The 15,412-nt window shown below is 35.3% G+C and overlaps 1 protein-coding gene and 1 pseudogene across 2 annotated transcripts; one reads left to right on the top strand and one right to left on the bottom strand.

The window, feature by feature from the left end:
• Positions 1-2,805: 2,805 nt before the first annotated feature.
• Positions 2,806-6,435, bottom strand: LOC116134938 (annotated as a pseudogene).
• Positions 6,436-9,512: 3,077 nt separating this feature from the next.
• Positions 9,513-14,745, top strand: LOC116134891 (protein ACTIVITY OF BC1 COMPLEX KINASE 1, chloroplastic). Of its 2 annotated transcripts, none has more exons than XM_031420575.1 (14): positions 9,513-9,920; positions 10,127-10,333; positions 10,641-10,730; positions 10,860-11,006; positions 11,097-11,261; positions 11,459-11,599; positions 11,712-11,891; positions 12,605-12,800; positions 12,916-13,043; positions 13,320-13,391; positions 13,586-13,698; positions 13,790-13,937; positions 14,026-14,095; positions 14,263-14,745. In XM_031420575.1, the coding sequence occupies exons 1-14, from the start codon at positions 9,621-9,623 to the stop codon at positions 14,325-14,327; spliced, it is 2,022 nt and encodes a 673-aa protein (XP_031276435.1). In that variant the 5' UTR covers positions 9,513-9,620; the 3' UTR covers positions 14,328-14,745. The 2 variants fall into 2 exon arrangements, with proteins under 2 accessions (XP_031276435.1, XP_031276436.1); XM_031420576.1 differs by having other exon boundaries at positions 9,801-9,936.
• The last annotated feature ends 667 nt before the right edge of the window (positions 14,746-15,412 follow it).

Below are 15,412 nucleotides of genomic sequence, written 5' to 3'. Positions count from 1 at the left end.
GATTATAAGCCAATATTTATTAAAAAAATAAATATTATAATTATATTTTGGTTATGTGTAGGCTATAACCAAACTTGTTCTCAAGAGAAGGTTACATAATTGATAGAGCTTAAAGGTTAGATTGTGTCCTCCAGCTTTTACTATGCTCGTTCAAATGGAATCGGAATATTCACTTTTATGCATTCTTGGACAAACCACAACCATCCAATCATGCATCAGCATTTATACATTCTTTATAAAGAGTTACGGGTGAGGAGAGAGCCCAGCAATGCAATTCCATGTGGGCCCCTTTTCAATCAATAATTGTGCCGATGCCCGAGGGTGGGTCCCGGGGTATTGATTGATATAAATGATAAACGATTTTCCCACCCAAGGTTTGGTGAATCTAACGTTCCCACCCCTAGTTTCATAAATTACAAATTCACTCCGTTAGATTAACACCGTTACTTTTGTCTCAAAATAACCTTATATCTCAAATTTCTCTTAAATAACCTATAGAGGATCTTGGCTAAGCCAAGAATTTGACCTGATTCTAGTACCATTGGACCTCCCCGACACTATCATCAGTATCCCCTTATCCTCTTCACCAAAACCCTAACTTTTTCACCCAATTGCACCTCGACGAGGTGCCAGAATTTGGTTGAAAAGATGCGACAAAATGCGAAAATCTAAAGGAGAGGCAACAACGATCGACAGGCAATTGCGATTGACGATATTGGGGTTTTTGATGGGGGGAAGCCAATGATACTATTGGTGGTATTGGGAATGGTTTCCAATTTCATAACATAACGAAATTTGGGTAAAACACCGATCGGTCAACAATTGAGGGGTTCAATCAGGCAGAGATTTTAGAGGTTTTGATGTAACGGTTAAAGGGATTGTAATGATGGTGTCGAGACAAGTCGACTACACCAACAATAAGGCAGAGTGGCCTGAAATCATCGATGGAGTGAATTTGAAAAGTCAAAGATTATTTTAAAATTTTTCGATAAGATGAATTCGAGAAATAAAAGGTTATTTCAAAATTTTCATCTTTAAAATAACCATTTTACATTTTTAACTATTGAATTAAACAATCATCTATTAATTTAAAAATGAAAATCTATAATTTATAAAACCAAGGGTAAAACCTATAGATTCGCCAAACCTTGGATAGGGACAGCTGTTTACTCAAAATGATATTATCAGAAGGCAGCAGCACATGCATCTGACTACTAGTCTCCCAAATGGACGATCCAGCTTCGAATCAATTTTGGTAGACAGCCTATGTCATGATTTTATTTAGTGGGAACTCTCGCGGCTGAGGCCGTACAAGAGATTTCAGTCAGTTAACAATCGTCGTACAATAATTAGTTAGATATAAACAAATAAATAGTCTCAAGCAGGAGCCTTTTTTATATTTGGGGTCCATAGGTGTTCAAGGGAGAAGAAAAATGCCTGGCTATCCATAAAGATTGGTAAAGCCATTGCCTTAGTCGACATCAACCTTGGAGAAAGGATCCGGAAATTGCTGGCAGGATACCAAACAGAGGTTTTCTAACCAATGGCGTTAACTCAGCTTTGACAACTGTTCCTATGTAACGCCTACACTGATAGTGATGAAGCCAAAATAAAACATTGTACTCAAATACTAAAGCTGAAGAGTATTCACATTGGCCGGCTAGAGATAGATGCCAAGTTATATAATTATCATCTAGATTAAATTTTGCAGTATTATTCTTGCAAGAACGAATAATTAAAGTAAATAACTACTTTGAAAAAGAAGTTTTTTTTTCTAAATTATTGTTCAAGAACCAAAGAAACATAATGGAATCATATGAGATTGTACGAGACTGGAGTAATACTCTTGTATTTCCAATCCATCCAAAATTTAAAGAAATGCAGAGAACCCATTAAAGACTAGACACAGTTTGATTGAAAGATTGTCAGTAATCCACATGCTAAATCATGTTTTGTTCCCCAAAAATTTACATAAAAGTGTAAAACTACCAAATACATGGCACCGTCTCCTGATATTCATGGTTTCAGAACACTGTTCTTTTAAATGACAACTAAGTAACATTACCATATAAAATTTCAAGTTAAACAAGTTCAATCCCTCGCACTTGGATTTTGACTCTAAGTTTAACCATCTAAACAGAAACCTATATGAACAGACTTAAAAAGAAATANCCAACTGATTTAATTTATTACCATCATATCCCTCTTTATATACACTCTAAACTTCTCCCTAGGGTATGCAAGAATTTAGGTTAGAATTAGAATCGACTAGTACCTAGGTTCTGGTTCTCAAAAATTGGAATCGGGAATTGGACTAAATAAAATTTATCAAAATATGGGGACCATTTGGAAATTTGACAATTCAATTGAACAAGCAAAAAATGAAAACACGAAATTCAATTTATGATTTGCAAAAGCCCTAAGTTCAATTCCATATAAAGAACGCCACTGAACTTTGCAAAGCAAAGCCTCTACTGATCAGATGTGTTACATGGTGAGAGCTTGGAAGGCCGAGATGGAGTAAGCAAAGGAATCTGAGGCTGAAATGGGGTCGCTTTTGTTGTTTTGTTATAAGAGGTGGAGGAGGAGATGATACCTGATTTCTCCACAGTTTTTTTAGTGGTGGGGAGGACGGAGAGAAGGAATGAGGGGGTGAAGAAGATGAAGAGGGGTGGCGGAGGAAGAGGACATGAGGGAAGTAGAGGAGGTGGTGGAGGAAGCGACATCAATGGAGGAGAGGAGGAAGGTGGTAGGGTCAAGTCAAAAGTTTTATATATTCAGAATATGTAGAGTGTCGTGAGAGGATTAGAGGATTAGTACATTGGTGACCTCTGAACCGTTGACCACAAAATTTGATTTGTCATCACCCGACTGCGACGCTTCACTTATCAGCTTCACTGTCAATGGAACCAACCCTTGGGAATCACGACTCTGCAAAAGATCAAACAATAAAAGCTCCATAATCGGTCTATTTCGTTACAGTTTCTCAGCAATCAGATAGTAAAACAAAACCCAAAACATGTAAAGAGAGCCTTGACAAGATCTCTCCGTTGATTAACAAATTATCGAGCACTAAATAGTCAACAAACTATGATTAATTCAATGGTTGCGAATTTCATAAACCAAGCAACAAGTATAAGAAATAATAAACACAAACACGTAATTGAAGAGTAAAAACTTACTCTTGCTGGAGAAGGATTGGAATCCGCTGGCTGAGATTGAGACGGCATGAATCCGCCGCCGGAGAAGGCGGAAGTCGCGTCAAATTGGGTGCTTGAAAACATTTCTGAATATCAGAGCGCGAAATTCTTTGAGTTTGAGGAATTAAATTTTATTTTCAAGTTTTCTTCAGGAGATCTTATGAGTATATTTTATGGTTTTAGGGTTTTTCCCGCCAATTGGCTTTACATTTCCCGCGTGTGATTTGGGCTGGGCTACAGTCTACAGACAATAGTTAGTCCAGCCCTTCTTCCTTCATGGGATCTGATAAATCAATCAAGATCTAGTCCAGGATGGATCCTTTTGAATTTTTATTTGGGTTCAAATTTCATAGTAAATTTATGAATAACTAATATTAAGTATTTTTTAGTAAATTCTAAAAATTGTTTAGTTTTAGGTTTCACTGTCTTGGACTATTGCCACACATTTGAATATCTAATACTTCAGTAAAATACCAATTTGATTAAATTAAGGGATATTACTTAATTATCCATAATTTGTACCAAAACAAAATGACCAACTTCCATGACCCTAAACCAAATTAACCAACTGATTTAATTTATTACCATCATATCCCTCTTTATATACACTCTANTACATGCAAATATCACGTTGAGCAAAAAGTTTATTTGTTCTACTCATGAATACCTGTGATTTGGACTTCTGCGATTGGAAATATATGCAATCAATAAAGTGAAAAGTAACCTCATCAAAGCTTGTAACAGGCCTGAAAAGAAAAAAAGGAAAATGTACAGTGTACAAGACCACCAACTGCTATTGATAAACAAAACTTTCACACAGAGGTCCAGCGAGTGTAGCATAGGAAACCAAACATTTCTTAAAAATTAAACACTTCCAGAACCACTATGTCAATTTGTCTATCCATACTGGTCCATAAATTACAGAAACTAACATTTGACACATAAAAGAGTAATTCAGCAGGTAAAAGAAAAGCAGTATGGCAGCTACAATGTCAAATATAGGCTCACCAGAAATTAAAAGAACTTTAGCTTTTTCTATCCTAGAATAAAGTGAATTCGTTTTTTCTAATAGTAAAACTATTGTCAATGATCTATTACCTGCAAAACCATAATTTTGAATTCAACCAAAATAAAAAAAATAAATAAATAAATAAATAAATAATATTGCCCTGACTTCCCCAGAAGAAGATGCCTCCAAGCATCAAGTATCATTCAGTTTTTACACATTTTATAAATTTATTAAGGTATTAGTTAGCAAATTAAGCCAATCGATACTTTTCTTGCAACATAACCACAGCAGAGCATCATCTGTTATGCAAGTGATTCCTGATTTCAGAGCATGAATGTCATTTCATATAAACAAGAAGAGATACAAGGTTTGAGGAAGAAAAAAAAGATCAATACCCACGTGGTCCTAAATTCAAGTAACTGCCACCAAAAAAATAAAAAATAAAAAAGCTCTCTTAAGCTGTACCACACTATCTCATACAGCTACTAGGTTTGATATATTCAACACTTCCCCAAAACAATCATCAGTACGTGGCTCCTGCAAATGCTATAACCAACTTTATTGGAGTGCAACAAGTAATTAAACAAGAGAAGTCATTGCTTTACTTTCTAAATATTTTACAAGCTATGGTAGTAGAACACAGGGAACATAGCAACCGAGCTGCTTCACAGTCACTCAATATTCATCTAGGCAGACAAGTCATCATTTTGTTCTCCAAATCAAATATCCAATTACAACATCCTGAAATCCATAAAAATTGCCCTCTTATGCTAGCTTTAGTCAGTATCAGAACCAAACCTAATGTCCAGACTAATTAAAAGGACCAGATTGTTAATCACACAGTACAAAGACAACTTTCAAACTGGTTAGTAATCAGTAAAATCCATCACCAAATTTCCTTGTTTCACTGGAAACATACCAAATGTAAATTAAAGTAACAAAGCTAGTCAAAAGAGTTGATGAGGTATGTGAGGTAATAAAGAGCATATTTAATAGAAAAAATTTACAAACACATAAGTACTTGGTCAAAGAAAGAGTTCAATCACAATATATATGAGACCAAAATATTCATGTCCGTACCTACAGAGAAGGCAACTAACTGCTTTTGCCTTGAAAGCTTTTTAAGTGCCCATTGAGACGAACATACATTCCATCTCTATTTCAAAGTTGAAAAAATCAGAAGAGCATTTTGATGTTAGGCATATAATCATAGCATAAACATTAATAAAAACTTGCAAAACTTGAAATATAAAAATAGAAACAGAGAAAAAAAATTAAAGAAAAAGTCTCACTCCCCAGCCTCCATTTCCTTTGTGTCGAAAACCTCACTTGCCCTATTAAATAATTGAGCATAAATCAAAACAAAAAATCGCATGATTTGAAGAGGAATTAAAAATTTCTGGAATATAATAGGCATTGTTCACGTGTGTTTTTTTCTCTCTGTAAGCATCACTTCATTGACTTATACTCCAAGAAGAAAAAAAGCATTTCAGAAGTTCTAACAATAACAAAAAACATACATCAACTGCTTTAATTGCAAAACATATATTACCATCTTTTGCATACAATTCGCCCAGTTCCATCATCTAGAGTGAAAGTGACATCAGAAGCCCTTTCTTCTTTGCTGAACACCATTCCAACCAACGTAACCTAGATCAGCCGATTATTAAAAAAAAAATAAGATAATCACATATATATCTCTGTATAAAAATAAATTTCAAAGTTTATATATCAGAATATGTAGAGTGTCGTGAGAGGTTAGAGGATTAGACATTGGTGACCTCTGAACCGTTGACCACAAAATTTGATTGTCATCACCGATCGACGCGCTTCACTTATCAGCTTCACTGCAATGGAACCAACCCTTGGGAATCACGACTTGCAAAAGATCAAACAATAAAAGTCCATAATCGGTCTATTCGTTACGTTTCTCAGAATCAGATAGTAAAACAAAACCAAAACATGTAAAGAGAGCCTCGACAAGATCTCTCCGTGATTAACAAATTATCGAGCACTAAATAGTCAACAAACTATGATTAATTCAATGGTCGCGAATTTCATAAACCAAGCAACAAGTATAAGAAATAATAACACAAACACGTAATTGAAGAGTAATAAACTTACTCTTGCTGGAGAAGGATTGGAATCCGCTGGCTGAGATTGAGACGGCATGAATCCGCCGCCGGAGAAGGCGGAAGTCGCGTCAAATTGGGTGCTTGAAAACATTTCTAACTATCAGAGCGCGAAATTCTTAGGTTTGAGGAATTAAATTTTATTTTCAAGTTTTCGTCAGGAGATTTATGAGTAGATCTTATGTTTTAGGGTTTTTCCCGCCAATTGGCTTTACATTTCCCGCGTGTGATTTGGGCTGGGCTTAGACAATAGTTAGTCCAGCCCTTTCCTTCATGGATCTGAAATCTGATAAATCGATCAAGATCTAGGCTCCGTTTGATTGCCAATTGGGAATACTACTTTTAGTATTCCCAAAAAAGTTAACAGTAAATATCCCAAAAACTTTAATTTTTAGGAATACTACTCCAATATTATTACACCTTTTTTAAACCCTTTAAATTTGATAATTTAATTAAATACCCCTAAATATTTTTTTAAATTCAAAAACACCCCAGAATTATATACAGTTCCGGCCACCACTACGGAAAATGGCCGGAATTATAGGATGGCATACTACCGGCTGAATCTGGCAGGTAGTGCGTCGATTTAGCCTTTTGGTCAGATCCACGGTGGATCTGGCGACGAAATGCCAGACTAAGGCCAAGATCTGGCGTTGACGGCCGATCTTTGGCCGTAACGGTTTATAACGACGGCCAACAAACAGTCATCGTGACATCAAGACGACCGTTGTTGGCGTCGTTGACGAGAAAATACGGCCAGATCCACCGGGATCTGGCTGGCAAAGGCCATATCGGTGCACGACCGACAAGATCCGCGGTCATGCGCCAATACGGTGAACCCGGCCACCCGGCGGTGGTGGCCGGCTGTCCGTATTTGAATAGGTTGGGGGTGTTTTTGTTAACTTTTAAGATTTTATATAGGGGGTTTTGTAAATAAACAATATAGGGGGATTTTATTAATTTATAAATTCTACATCGTAATACCACCCAATTCAACTTTTTTTTAACTTTTTTCAGAAAACTTTTCCCAAAAACACCCAATTGTGAACCAAACGAAGCACTAGTTGTATGGATCCTTTTAATTTTTGATTTGGATCTAATTTCATACTCCCTCCGTTCCTATATAGTGTGTTTTAAGTTTTTACAAAGTTTTTAATGAATCAAAAATTGTACAGATAATTGACTTTTTTCTCATATTGCAGGTGAGAATATTTGTTTTTCCGCTGACAACACGTGTGGGAAATATTAAAATAAAGAAAGACAAATGTGAAAGAGAGAAGATGAGGGGAAGAGATAGATAAGAGAGAGAGAGGAGGGTGAGGAGGGTAGAGAAAAAAGTGAAGAAAGGAGATGAGGGGCGGGTGGAGAATGAAGATGTGAGTCAGAAAACATTAGAAAGAAGATAACGTCATTTATTTTAAAAAATTATACCCTCAAAACGACTTTTATTTGAAACTGAGGGAGTAGTAAATTTATGAATAACATATAAAATATTTTTAGTAAATTTAAAAATGTAGTTTTAGGTTTCACTGTCTTGGACTATTGCCACACATTTGACTATCTAATGCTTCAGTGAAATACCAATTAGATTAAATTAAGGGATATTACTTATTATCCATAATTTGTACAAAACAAAATGACCAACTTCCAGACCCTAAACCAAATTAGCCAACTGATTTAATTTATTACCACATATCCCTCTTTATATACACTCTAAATTCCCCTAGGGTATGCAAGAATTAGGTTGAATTAGAATCGACTAGTACCTAGGTTCTGGTTCTCAAAAATTGGAATCGGGAATTGGACTAAATAAAAATTATTCAAAATATGGGGACCATTTGGAAATTTGACAATTCAATTGAACAAGCAAAAAATGAAAACACGAAATTCAATTTATGATTTGCAAAAGCCCTAAGTTCAATTCCATATAAAGAACGCCACTGACTTTGCAAAGCAAGCCTCTATTGATAAGATGTGTTACATGGTGAGAGCTTGGAAGGCCGAGATGGAGTAAGCAAAGGAATCTGAGGTGAAATGGGGTCGCTTTTGTTGTTTGTTATAAGAGGTGGAGGAGGAGATGATACCTGATTTCTCCACGTTTTTTTAGTGGTGGGGAGGACGGGGAGAGAAGGAGTGGGGGTGAAGAAGATGAAGAGGGGTGGCGGAGGAAGAGGACATGAGGGAAGTAGAAGAGGTGGTGGGAGGAGCGATATCAATGGAGGAGAGGAGGAAGATGGTAGGGTCGAGGGAGTGGAGGAGGTGAAAGATGTTTGAGAGCATTAGCATGAAGACTTTGGCCATAGTGCCTTTTGATTTTAAACAAAACGACTCTTTTATGATTTTAGGGTTATGGTTTAGTGATGAAGTGATGGTTGCGGTGTATTTGTAAATTGTTGCAAACAATTGGGGGTGTATTTGTAATCTTTGCAAGGTATATTTATCATTTTTGTGACTAATAAAGGTGTATGTAATTTTTTCGAGTATGCGAAACTGGAACGAACCTATGTTTTAGGTTTTAGTTCCAGATATTTAGGAACTGAAATCAGCTGGTTCCAAATCTAGAAGTCGACACGTTCTAGTTCCATGGGATTTAGGCAGGTACTTGGACCTGCCCACCACTACTTCTCTTTTCATCACTTTCTTTCAAGTTTTGAGCTATCTCATGTTATATGTATCAAATTGATAGCTATATAGAAAAGGATTCCAAAACTAAATTAAGGCAAGACAATTTACTTATATATATATATATTGAAGTTTGTCTTGTCAAGAAGTAGTGTAAAAAGATTTAATTGAAAACTTAAATCTTAATTTTACTGCTTTAGGAACACTAGTAGTAATTTAGTGATATTCTTGAATTTATATATATCTAAAAAATCAATTCAAACTCAATTTCAATTTCATTGATTTATAAATTATAACTAATAAAATAAACCCGGTCCAAAGCAAGTCCATTGTCATCTCGGGAAGCTTATTGCTTCAAGGGCTACACGAGACAGGTGATGTTTGGTTGGTTCAATATTTTCCAAAAAACGCCAAATCCCAATTGTCATGACAAATATTCATTTACACTTCCGTAGTTGCCTAAACTTTAATATTAACATTTATCCTATAAATAATAAAATAAAATGCTTCCAAAAACAAGTTTCTGTGGCTGCCCATTTTCAATTCAATTCAATTCAATCGCAACCGACTTTTGAACTTTCTCTTAACTACCAAAATCAATCTTTCTTTGTTTAGGGTTTGAGCATCTGCTCTCATCTCCACTTGTTACTAGCAAGCATGGATTTGATTCATTCGAACTGCATAAACTCACTCCCTCTATCTGCCAACAATCACAGAAATGTAACTTCAAAATTTCCAATTCCTTTCTCGGCCACGTTACGGAGAAGCAAGAGGTTATCGATTACAAACTTGGCAGCTTCAACGGCGAGTGGGGCTTCCGTTAACGGCGTAGCATCAACATCACGGAGCTTATCTGAGAAGAAAGCTTTGCAATTATCACCGTCTAGTAGTGCCATGGACCAATTAGACATCGAGCGCGGCGTCTGCGTGCCGTTTCGCAAGTACACGCCTGAGACAGTATGATTAGAGACCAGTAATTGTGTTAGATTTTTTCTTAAGTTAGTTTTACAGTTAATTGTTAGCTGTTTCGTGTTTGATTTTATTGAATTTTATGAGTTTAAGTTATCAGGATTTGAATGTAACGTATCGGGATTAATCAATTTGTGTATGTGAGTGAGTTTAATTTTGGTTTGAATTTTAATGGAATTGTTGCTGGTAATCAGGTGAGGAATAAGGTGTTGGAATCTAGAGGGGCTATAGCCTCATTATTGTTACGTGGAGTAGAGATAGTTTGGAATTTGGGATTTTACTGGTCTACTTTGATGTATGATTGCTTTGTTGGGAGGGATGAAGAAGTAGTTGCTGATCGTGCGCGCCAACTCCGGAATCTCTTGTGTAATTTGGGGCCTTCTTTTATCAAAGCTGGCCAGGTTTGTCACTTTTTAATTTTTTTTTCCCGTAATTTAAACTTTAGTTTTATCAGATTTCTTATTTTTATTTTTCATCAACCGTATTTAAGACTTTTCTAAATTTGTCTTCATTATTATTGTTTTCTTTTGAGTTTTAAGTTTTTAAGTTTTATAGTTTATAGAAATGTTGGAGTGTTTTACTTTTATTTGAACTTGACAACTGGTACATATGTGTTGAAGCTTGACTTAGCCATTTTTTTTCAGTGTCAAGCATATGCTTAATAGTTGTTAGTTCAGCTATTGACCGGCTAGTGTCCATGTTCTGCAGGTGCTTGCAAACAGGCCTGATATTATTAGAGAAGATTACATGAATGAACTCTGCATTCTTCAAGATGATGTCCCCCCTTTCCCTAATCAGGTTAAAGCACACTTCACTAACAAGTTGTCTTTTTGCAGCAAGAAGTTTTTATGGAATGTTTTTTGAAATATCCCATTTTAAATGGGCTTGTATTGGATCCTTTTGCTTAACTAGTGAATGGTTTCATAGGTTGCTTTTAGCATTATAGAAGAGGAATTGGGCCAACCCCTGGAATCTATCTTCAGCAAAATTTCTTCACGGACAATAGCAGCTGCAAGTCTAGGCCAAGTTTACAGAGCCACCCTGCGTGACACAGGGGAGGATGTTGCAATTAAGGTTTGTAATGTGTTGCCTTGTTACCCTTGTATCTAAAAGTTAGGTGTGGAAGTTTTGTAATGTAATTAAGGCAATTTCATACGCTTACAGGTGCAGAGGCCTCAGATAGAGCCTATAATCTATCGGGATCTTTTTCTATTCAGAACTCTTGCTTCATTCTTAAATGGAATTAGTCTACAGAAACTCGGTTGCAATGCTGAGCTGATAGTTGATGAATTTGGTGAAAAGCTTTTGGAGGAGCTTGATTACACTTTGGTACCTTTTAGAACTGTCTCATGTTCTTTCACATAATAATATCTGGATTAGTTTGGCCCCCTTCTAAAGAGGCTGTTAAAACAAATATTTTGGGCACATTTCTTTTGTGTCCTTGGCTTTAAAACACTCACCTTGCGGTAAGTTATTTCCTTATTTTCTTCTATAGTTTAGTTAAGTTTAGGTTCAATCTTTTTCAGGAAGCTCGAAATATCGAAGACTTTCTGGAAAACTTTAAAGATGATCCCACTGTCAAAATCCCTCGGGTTTACAAGCAGCTTTCTGGTTCACGTGTTTTAGTGATGGAATGGATAGATGGTATTCGGTGCACTGATCCACAGGTTGAATGTCAAGATTAAAGATAGATGATGCAATTGTGTACTTGATCACTTTCATGAAAGCAATATTGCCAGATATTACCTTATATCATAATTTTTGGTCTTTGTATCTCAGGCTATTAAGACAGCTGGCATTGATGTAGATGGATTTCTGACAGTTGGGGTGAGTGCTGCTTTACGACAGCTGCTAGAATTTGGATTATTTCATGGAGATCCACATCCTGGTAATATCTTTGCTATGCGTGATGGACGCATTGCTTATGTGGACTTTGGGAATGTTGCTGAGCTCAGTCAAGTGAGTTGTGTTTCTCAATTTATGCAATACGAAGTCAATTTGAATTTTAGTAAGATTTATTCTGAATAAAGCTATGACATATAATGAATTACATATTTTTTTTGGCATAAATCTTAAGATAATACCAGATATAGATAGTATTAATTGTTAATAAGAGATTAGAACTTAAATACTATATTTGGGTCCTTTTTTATAGGCTTAAACTATCAAGTCAAGTGGTAACATAATAATATAAGTTGACTATATAGTGTATCATGAATGTTGTTGATGGTATTGTGCTTTAGGAATTAGCATAAAGATTGCCAAAAGGGTATGGGTTGTCCGCAAAGAGAAGGATCTATTAACTTTTTTATAACATCCTCATATCTTCACAAGAAGTGCACTTGTACAATTCACAGAGGTTGTTTCGGTTACCAAAGGCATGATCAGGAAAAAAAGAAAAAGAAAAGGAAAAAGGGACTGGAATTACTTATGTCATCAATTACTATTGGTGAATGTATCACAATAAAATACCCCTTATACCAAATTAAAGAACTTGTTTATGAGATGTTACCTATGAAGGTGAGGGGGTGGGACGCAATGAAATCTGGTAGAGAAGTTAAATAAAATTAATAACAATGTCATTATTCCTGCTAGAGAAGTTTGTGACACATAAATGTGGTAGATTATGCCTCTTCCTGGGCCCTCATCTTGATCTGGTTTATGTCTTTCAGCAAAATAAACAGATTTTGATCGATGCTGTTGTCCATGCTGTTAATGAGGACTATGCCGAAATGGCAAATGATTTTACCAGGCTTGGCTTCTTGGCCAAAGGGACCGATGTCTCTCCTATTGTTCCAGCATTAGAAGCGATTTGGCAAAACTCAGCTGGAAAAGGACTCTCTGATTTTAATTTCCGAAGCGTTACAGGTTCTTATATATAATATACTACTCACACTAGATTCTTGTTTTTTCCTTTGTATCCACTTTAGATGATTTACTGGGTAATCTGATCAAACTAAGATTTGTTCTTTATTTACTGCAGGACAATTTAACAAGTTGGTTTACGACTACCCTATCCGTATCCCAGAGAGGTTTTCTCTTGTTATCCGTTCTTTGCTGACTCAAGAGGGCATCTGTTTCACATTGAAGCCAGATTTTAAATTTCTTGAGGTGAAGACCGGTCTTGTCCTGTTTTCCTCATCTCTTATGTCAGCTCTGGTAGCAATGTCCTGAATCCCCAATCTCTCTTTGTGAAATTTCTTCCAACAAAAATGATCAAGACCTACTACAATAGTTATTGTCGCTCTCTGTTTTCGTGAATTAGGCTCTCTCATCGTGCATGATATTTTTTTAGCTGCAGTGGCAATTATCAGTACATTTTGATACAGTTTTTTTTTTGTTTTCATTTTCCTCTTCAATGCGTATTGATCTTAAGCTGTAAACTAGGTTGCTTATCCATATGTGGCAAAGCGCTTGCTGACAGACCCAAATCCAGCTCTTCGTGAACGTCTCATACAGGTAAAAGTTTGAAAGCCTTACTCCTGCCAAAAGAAGTGCATCTTACTAAAAAAGTGTGCTAATCATTAGCTGTACCTTACAAGTACCTATTTATTTGGAGTTCAATGCTTGGAGAAGATATGTCACAACCTGATTAGCTATAATCAACTGCCTAAAGGTTGAAGTTTTTAAAGTTTGATCTACTCCTTTGTTAGGTTCTTTTCAAAGATGGAGTTTTCCAATGGAAACGGCTTGAAAACCTTATTGTCCTTGCAAAGGAAAATGTGGCGAGAATGAGCAGAAATCCTGCATTGCAAGTAAAGAGCATGTATGTGTCATCTCAGTATTCACTTGCAAACTTTGTTATTTATTCTGCTTGACGGCTTTAAGATGCTATAATTACATTTTTTTTTTTGCAGGCAAAATTCAAAGAGCTTGCAATTTAAGAGAAAGCTGGACTTGACTGACACCATTAAAGATGGAACTCGCCTTTTCTTCACTGATGAAGGAATCCGCCGACAGCTTCTTCTTGCTCTGACTGAAGATTCAAAGCTTCACATTCAGGAGGTTTGTGAATTGTAATATTATTTGTTTCCTTATCCAATTGCAATAACTTATTTATAAATGTGCTGAGATGTTATTGTGTATTTTGCAGCTTGTGGATGTATATAGACTAGTTGAAAGTGACATAGATATGCCTACAGTGGCTGTTGAAGTTGTACGAGGTAAATTTCATTCAACTTCTCCAAATTATACACAGTGCCCTTTAGTTTTGTGTTATGAGGCAAACAAATCTGTTCTGTTGTTTGCTTATTTATTTTAAGGCCGAGGATTATATCATATTTATCATGTTCTACATTTGCTTCTCAAACTTTTGAGCCTCATCTTGCAGACTTTCCCACTGTTGTCCGGGATCTTGTTCTTTCTTGGAGTGACTCTGTCCTATCAGACAGGTGATCCAAGTTCTGGAATTAGCTATATAACAACATCACATTTCAAATGATTTGGACGAGTATTATACCATACCGACAACTGATGAGCAGCTGCGAGCATTTCTCTCTTGACTCAGAGCTTGGCTTTGAAACATACACTCGTAGAAATCCGTGTTTGATTGATTAAATATATCATATATACTACATATAAAAGTAGAAAAACTTGAGACGAAGGCAACCGGCGAAAGACCAAGGCTGCAATATGAAGAAATAGGACATGTCTTGTATAGTTTTCCAGGAAATGTAGTTGTAATAGCTCTATTCTTTGTTGTTGTATGACGGTTTTGTAAAAGATAAGTTTTTGGAAATTTTTGTATCACTAGATTAGTTATTTTCAGTTATAAACTCATCATGTTTATAAGATATATACGTATTATAATTTATAAGGTCACCTTATTTTATGATTTTAACAAATAGCGTTATTTCCTTGACATAACCAATCGAGAATTGCAATCAGCTGAATATTACTGAAATAAACATGTTCATTTTTAAATGAAAATTCTCAAACTTCGGATCAAATGTTTATAATAGGTCATTAACTTTAATTATTGCATTTTTGTGAAGTTTTTTTTTTTTTTTTTAATTGGAGGTGTTTTAGTCTATTTGTGTGTATTTCGATAAATCTCTAGGGATCATGAAATTAACGATCGGATAATTCTTTTAATGGTTATCTCTATTAGAAACTGAAGAGAATCGAACTCAAAACCTCTTGAGTAATAGATATAAAAGTTTTTAGTGTCTCACCTTAACATTAAGAGTGGTTAAGTTTGTTGTTGATCATATTACAAATTTTATAAGGACTAATTATAATTTGAATATTTATCTTTTCTTTTAATAAAAATATATTTATTTATTTGATATAGAAAGTAAAAAAAAAAAAAAAAAACTTTGGTGTAAAATGAAATAAAATAATTGTGAGGGAATTTTTTTTTTATATTTATATAATATAAATATAAACTTTGGAAAAGCATTTAAATTCTATCTTTTAATTAAAATAATTTATTAGGTTTTTATTTAAAAGAGTTTTTTTCACTTCACAAGTAGCCTGTA

This window comes from Pistacia vera, unplaced genomic scaffold (assembly GCF_008641045.1).
Source record: "Pistacia vera cultivar Batoury unplaced genomic scaffold, PisVer_v2 Contig292, whole genome shotgun sequence".
In the NCBI taxonomy this organism is placed as follows: Eukaryota; Viridiplantae; Streptophyta; class Magnoliopsida; order Sapindales; family Anacardiaceae; genus Pistacia; species Pistacia vera.
The sequence above is the reverse complement of the archived record's forward strand: the minus strand, read 5'-3'. Positions and strand labels throughout refer to the sequence as shown.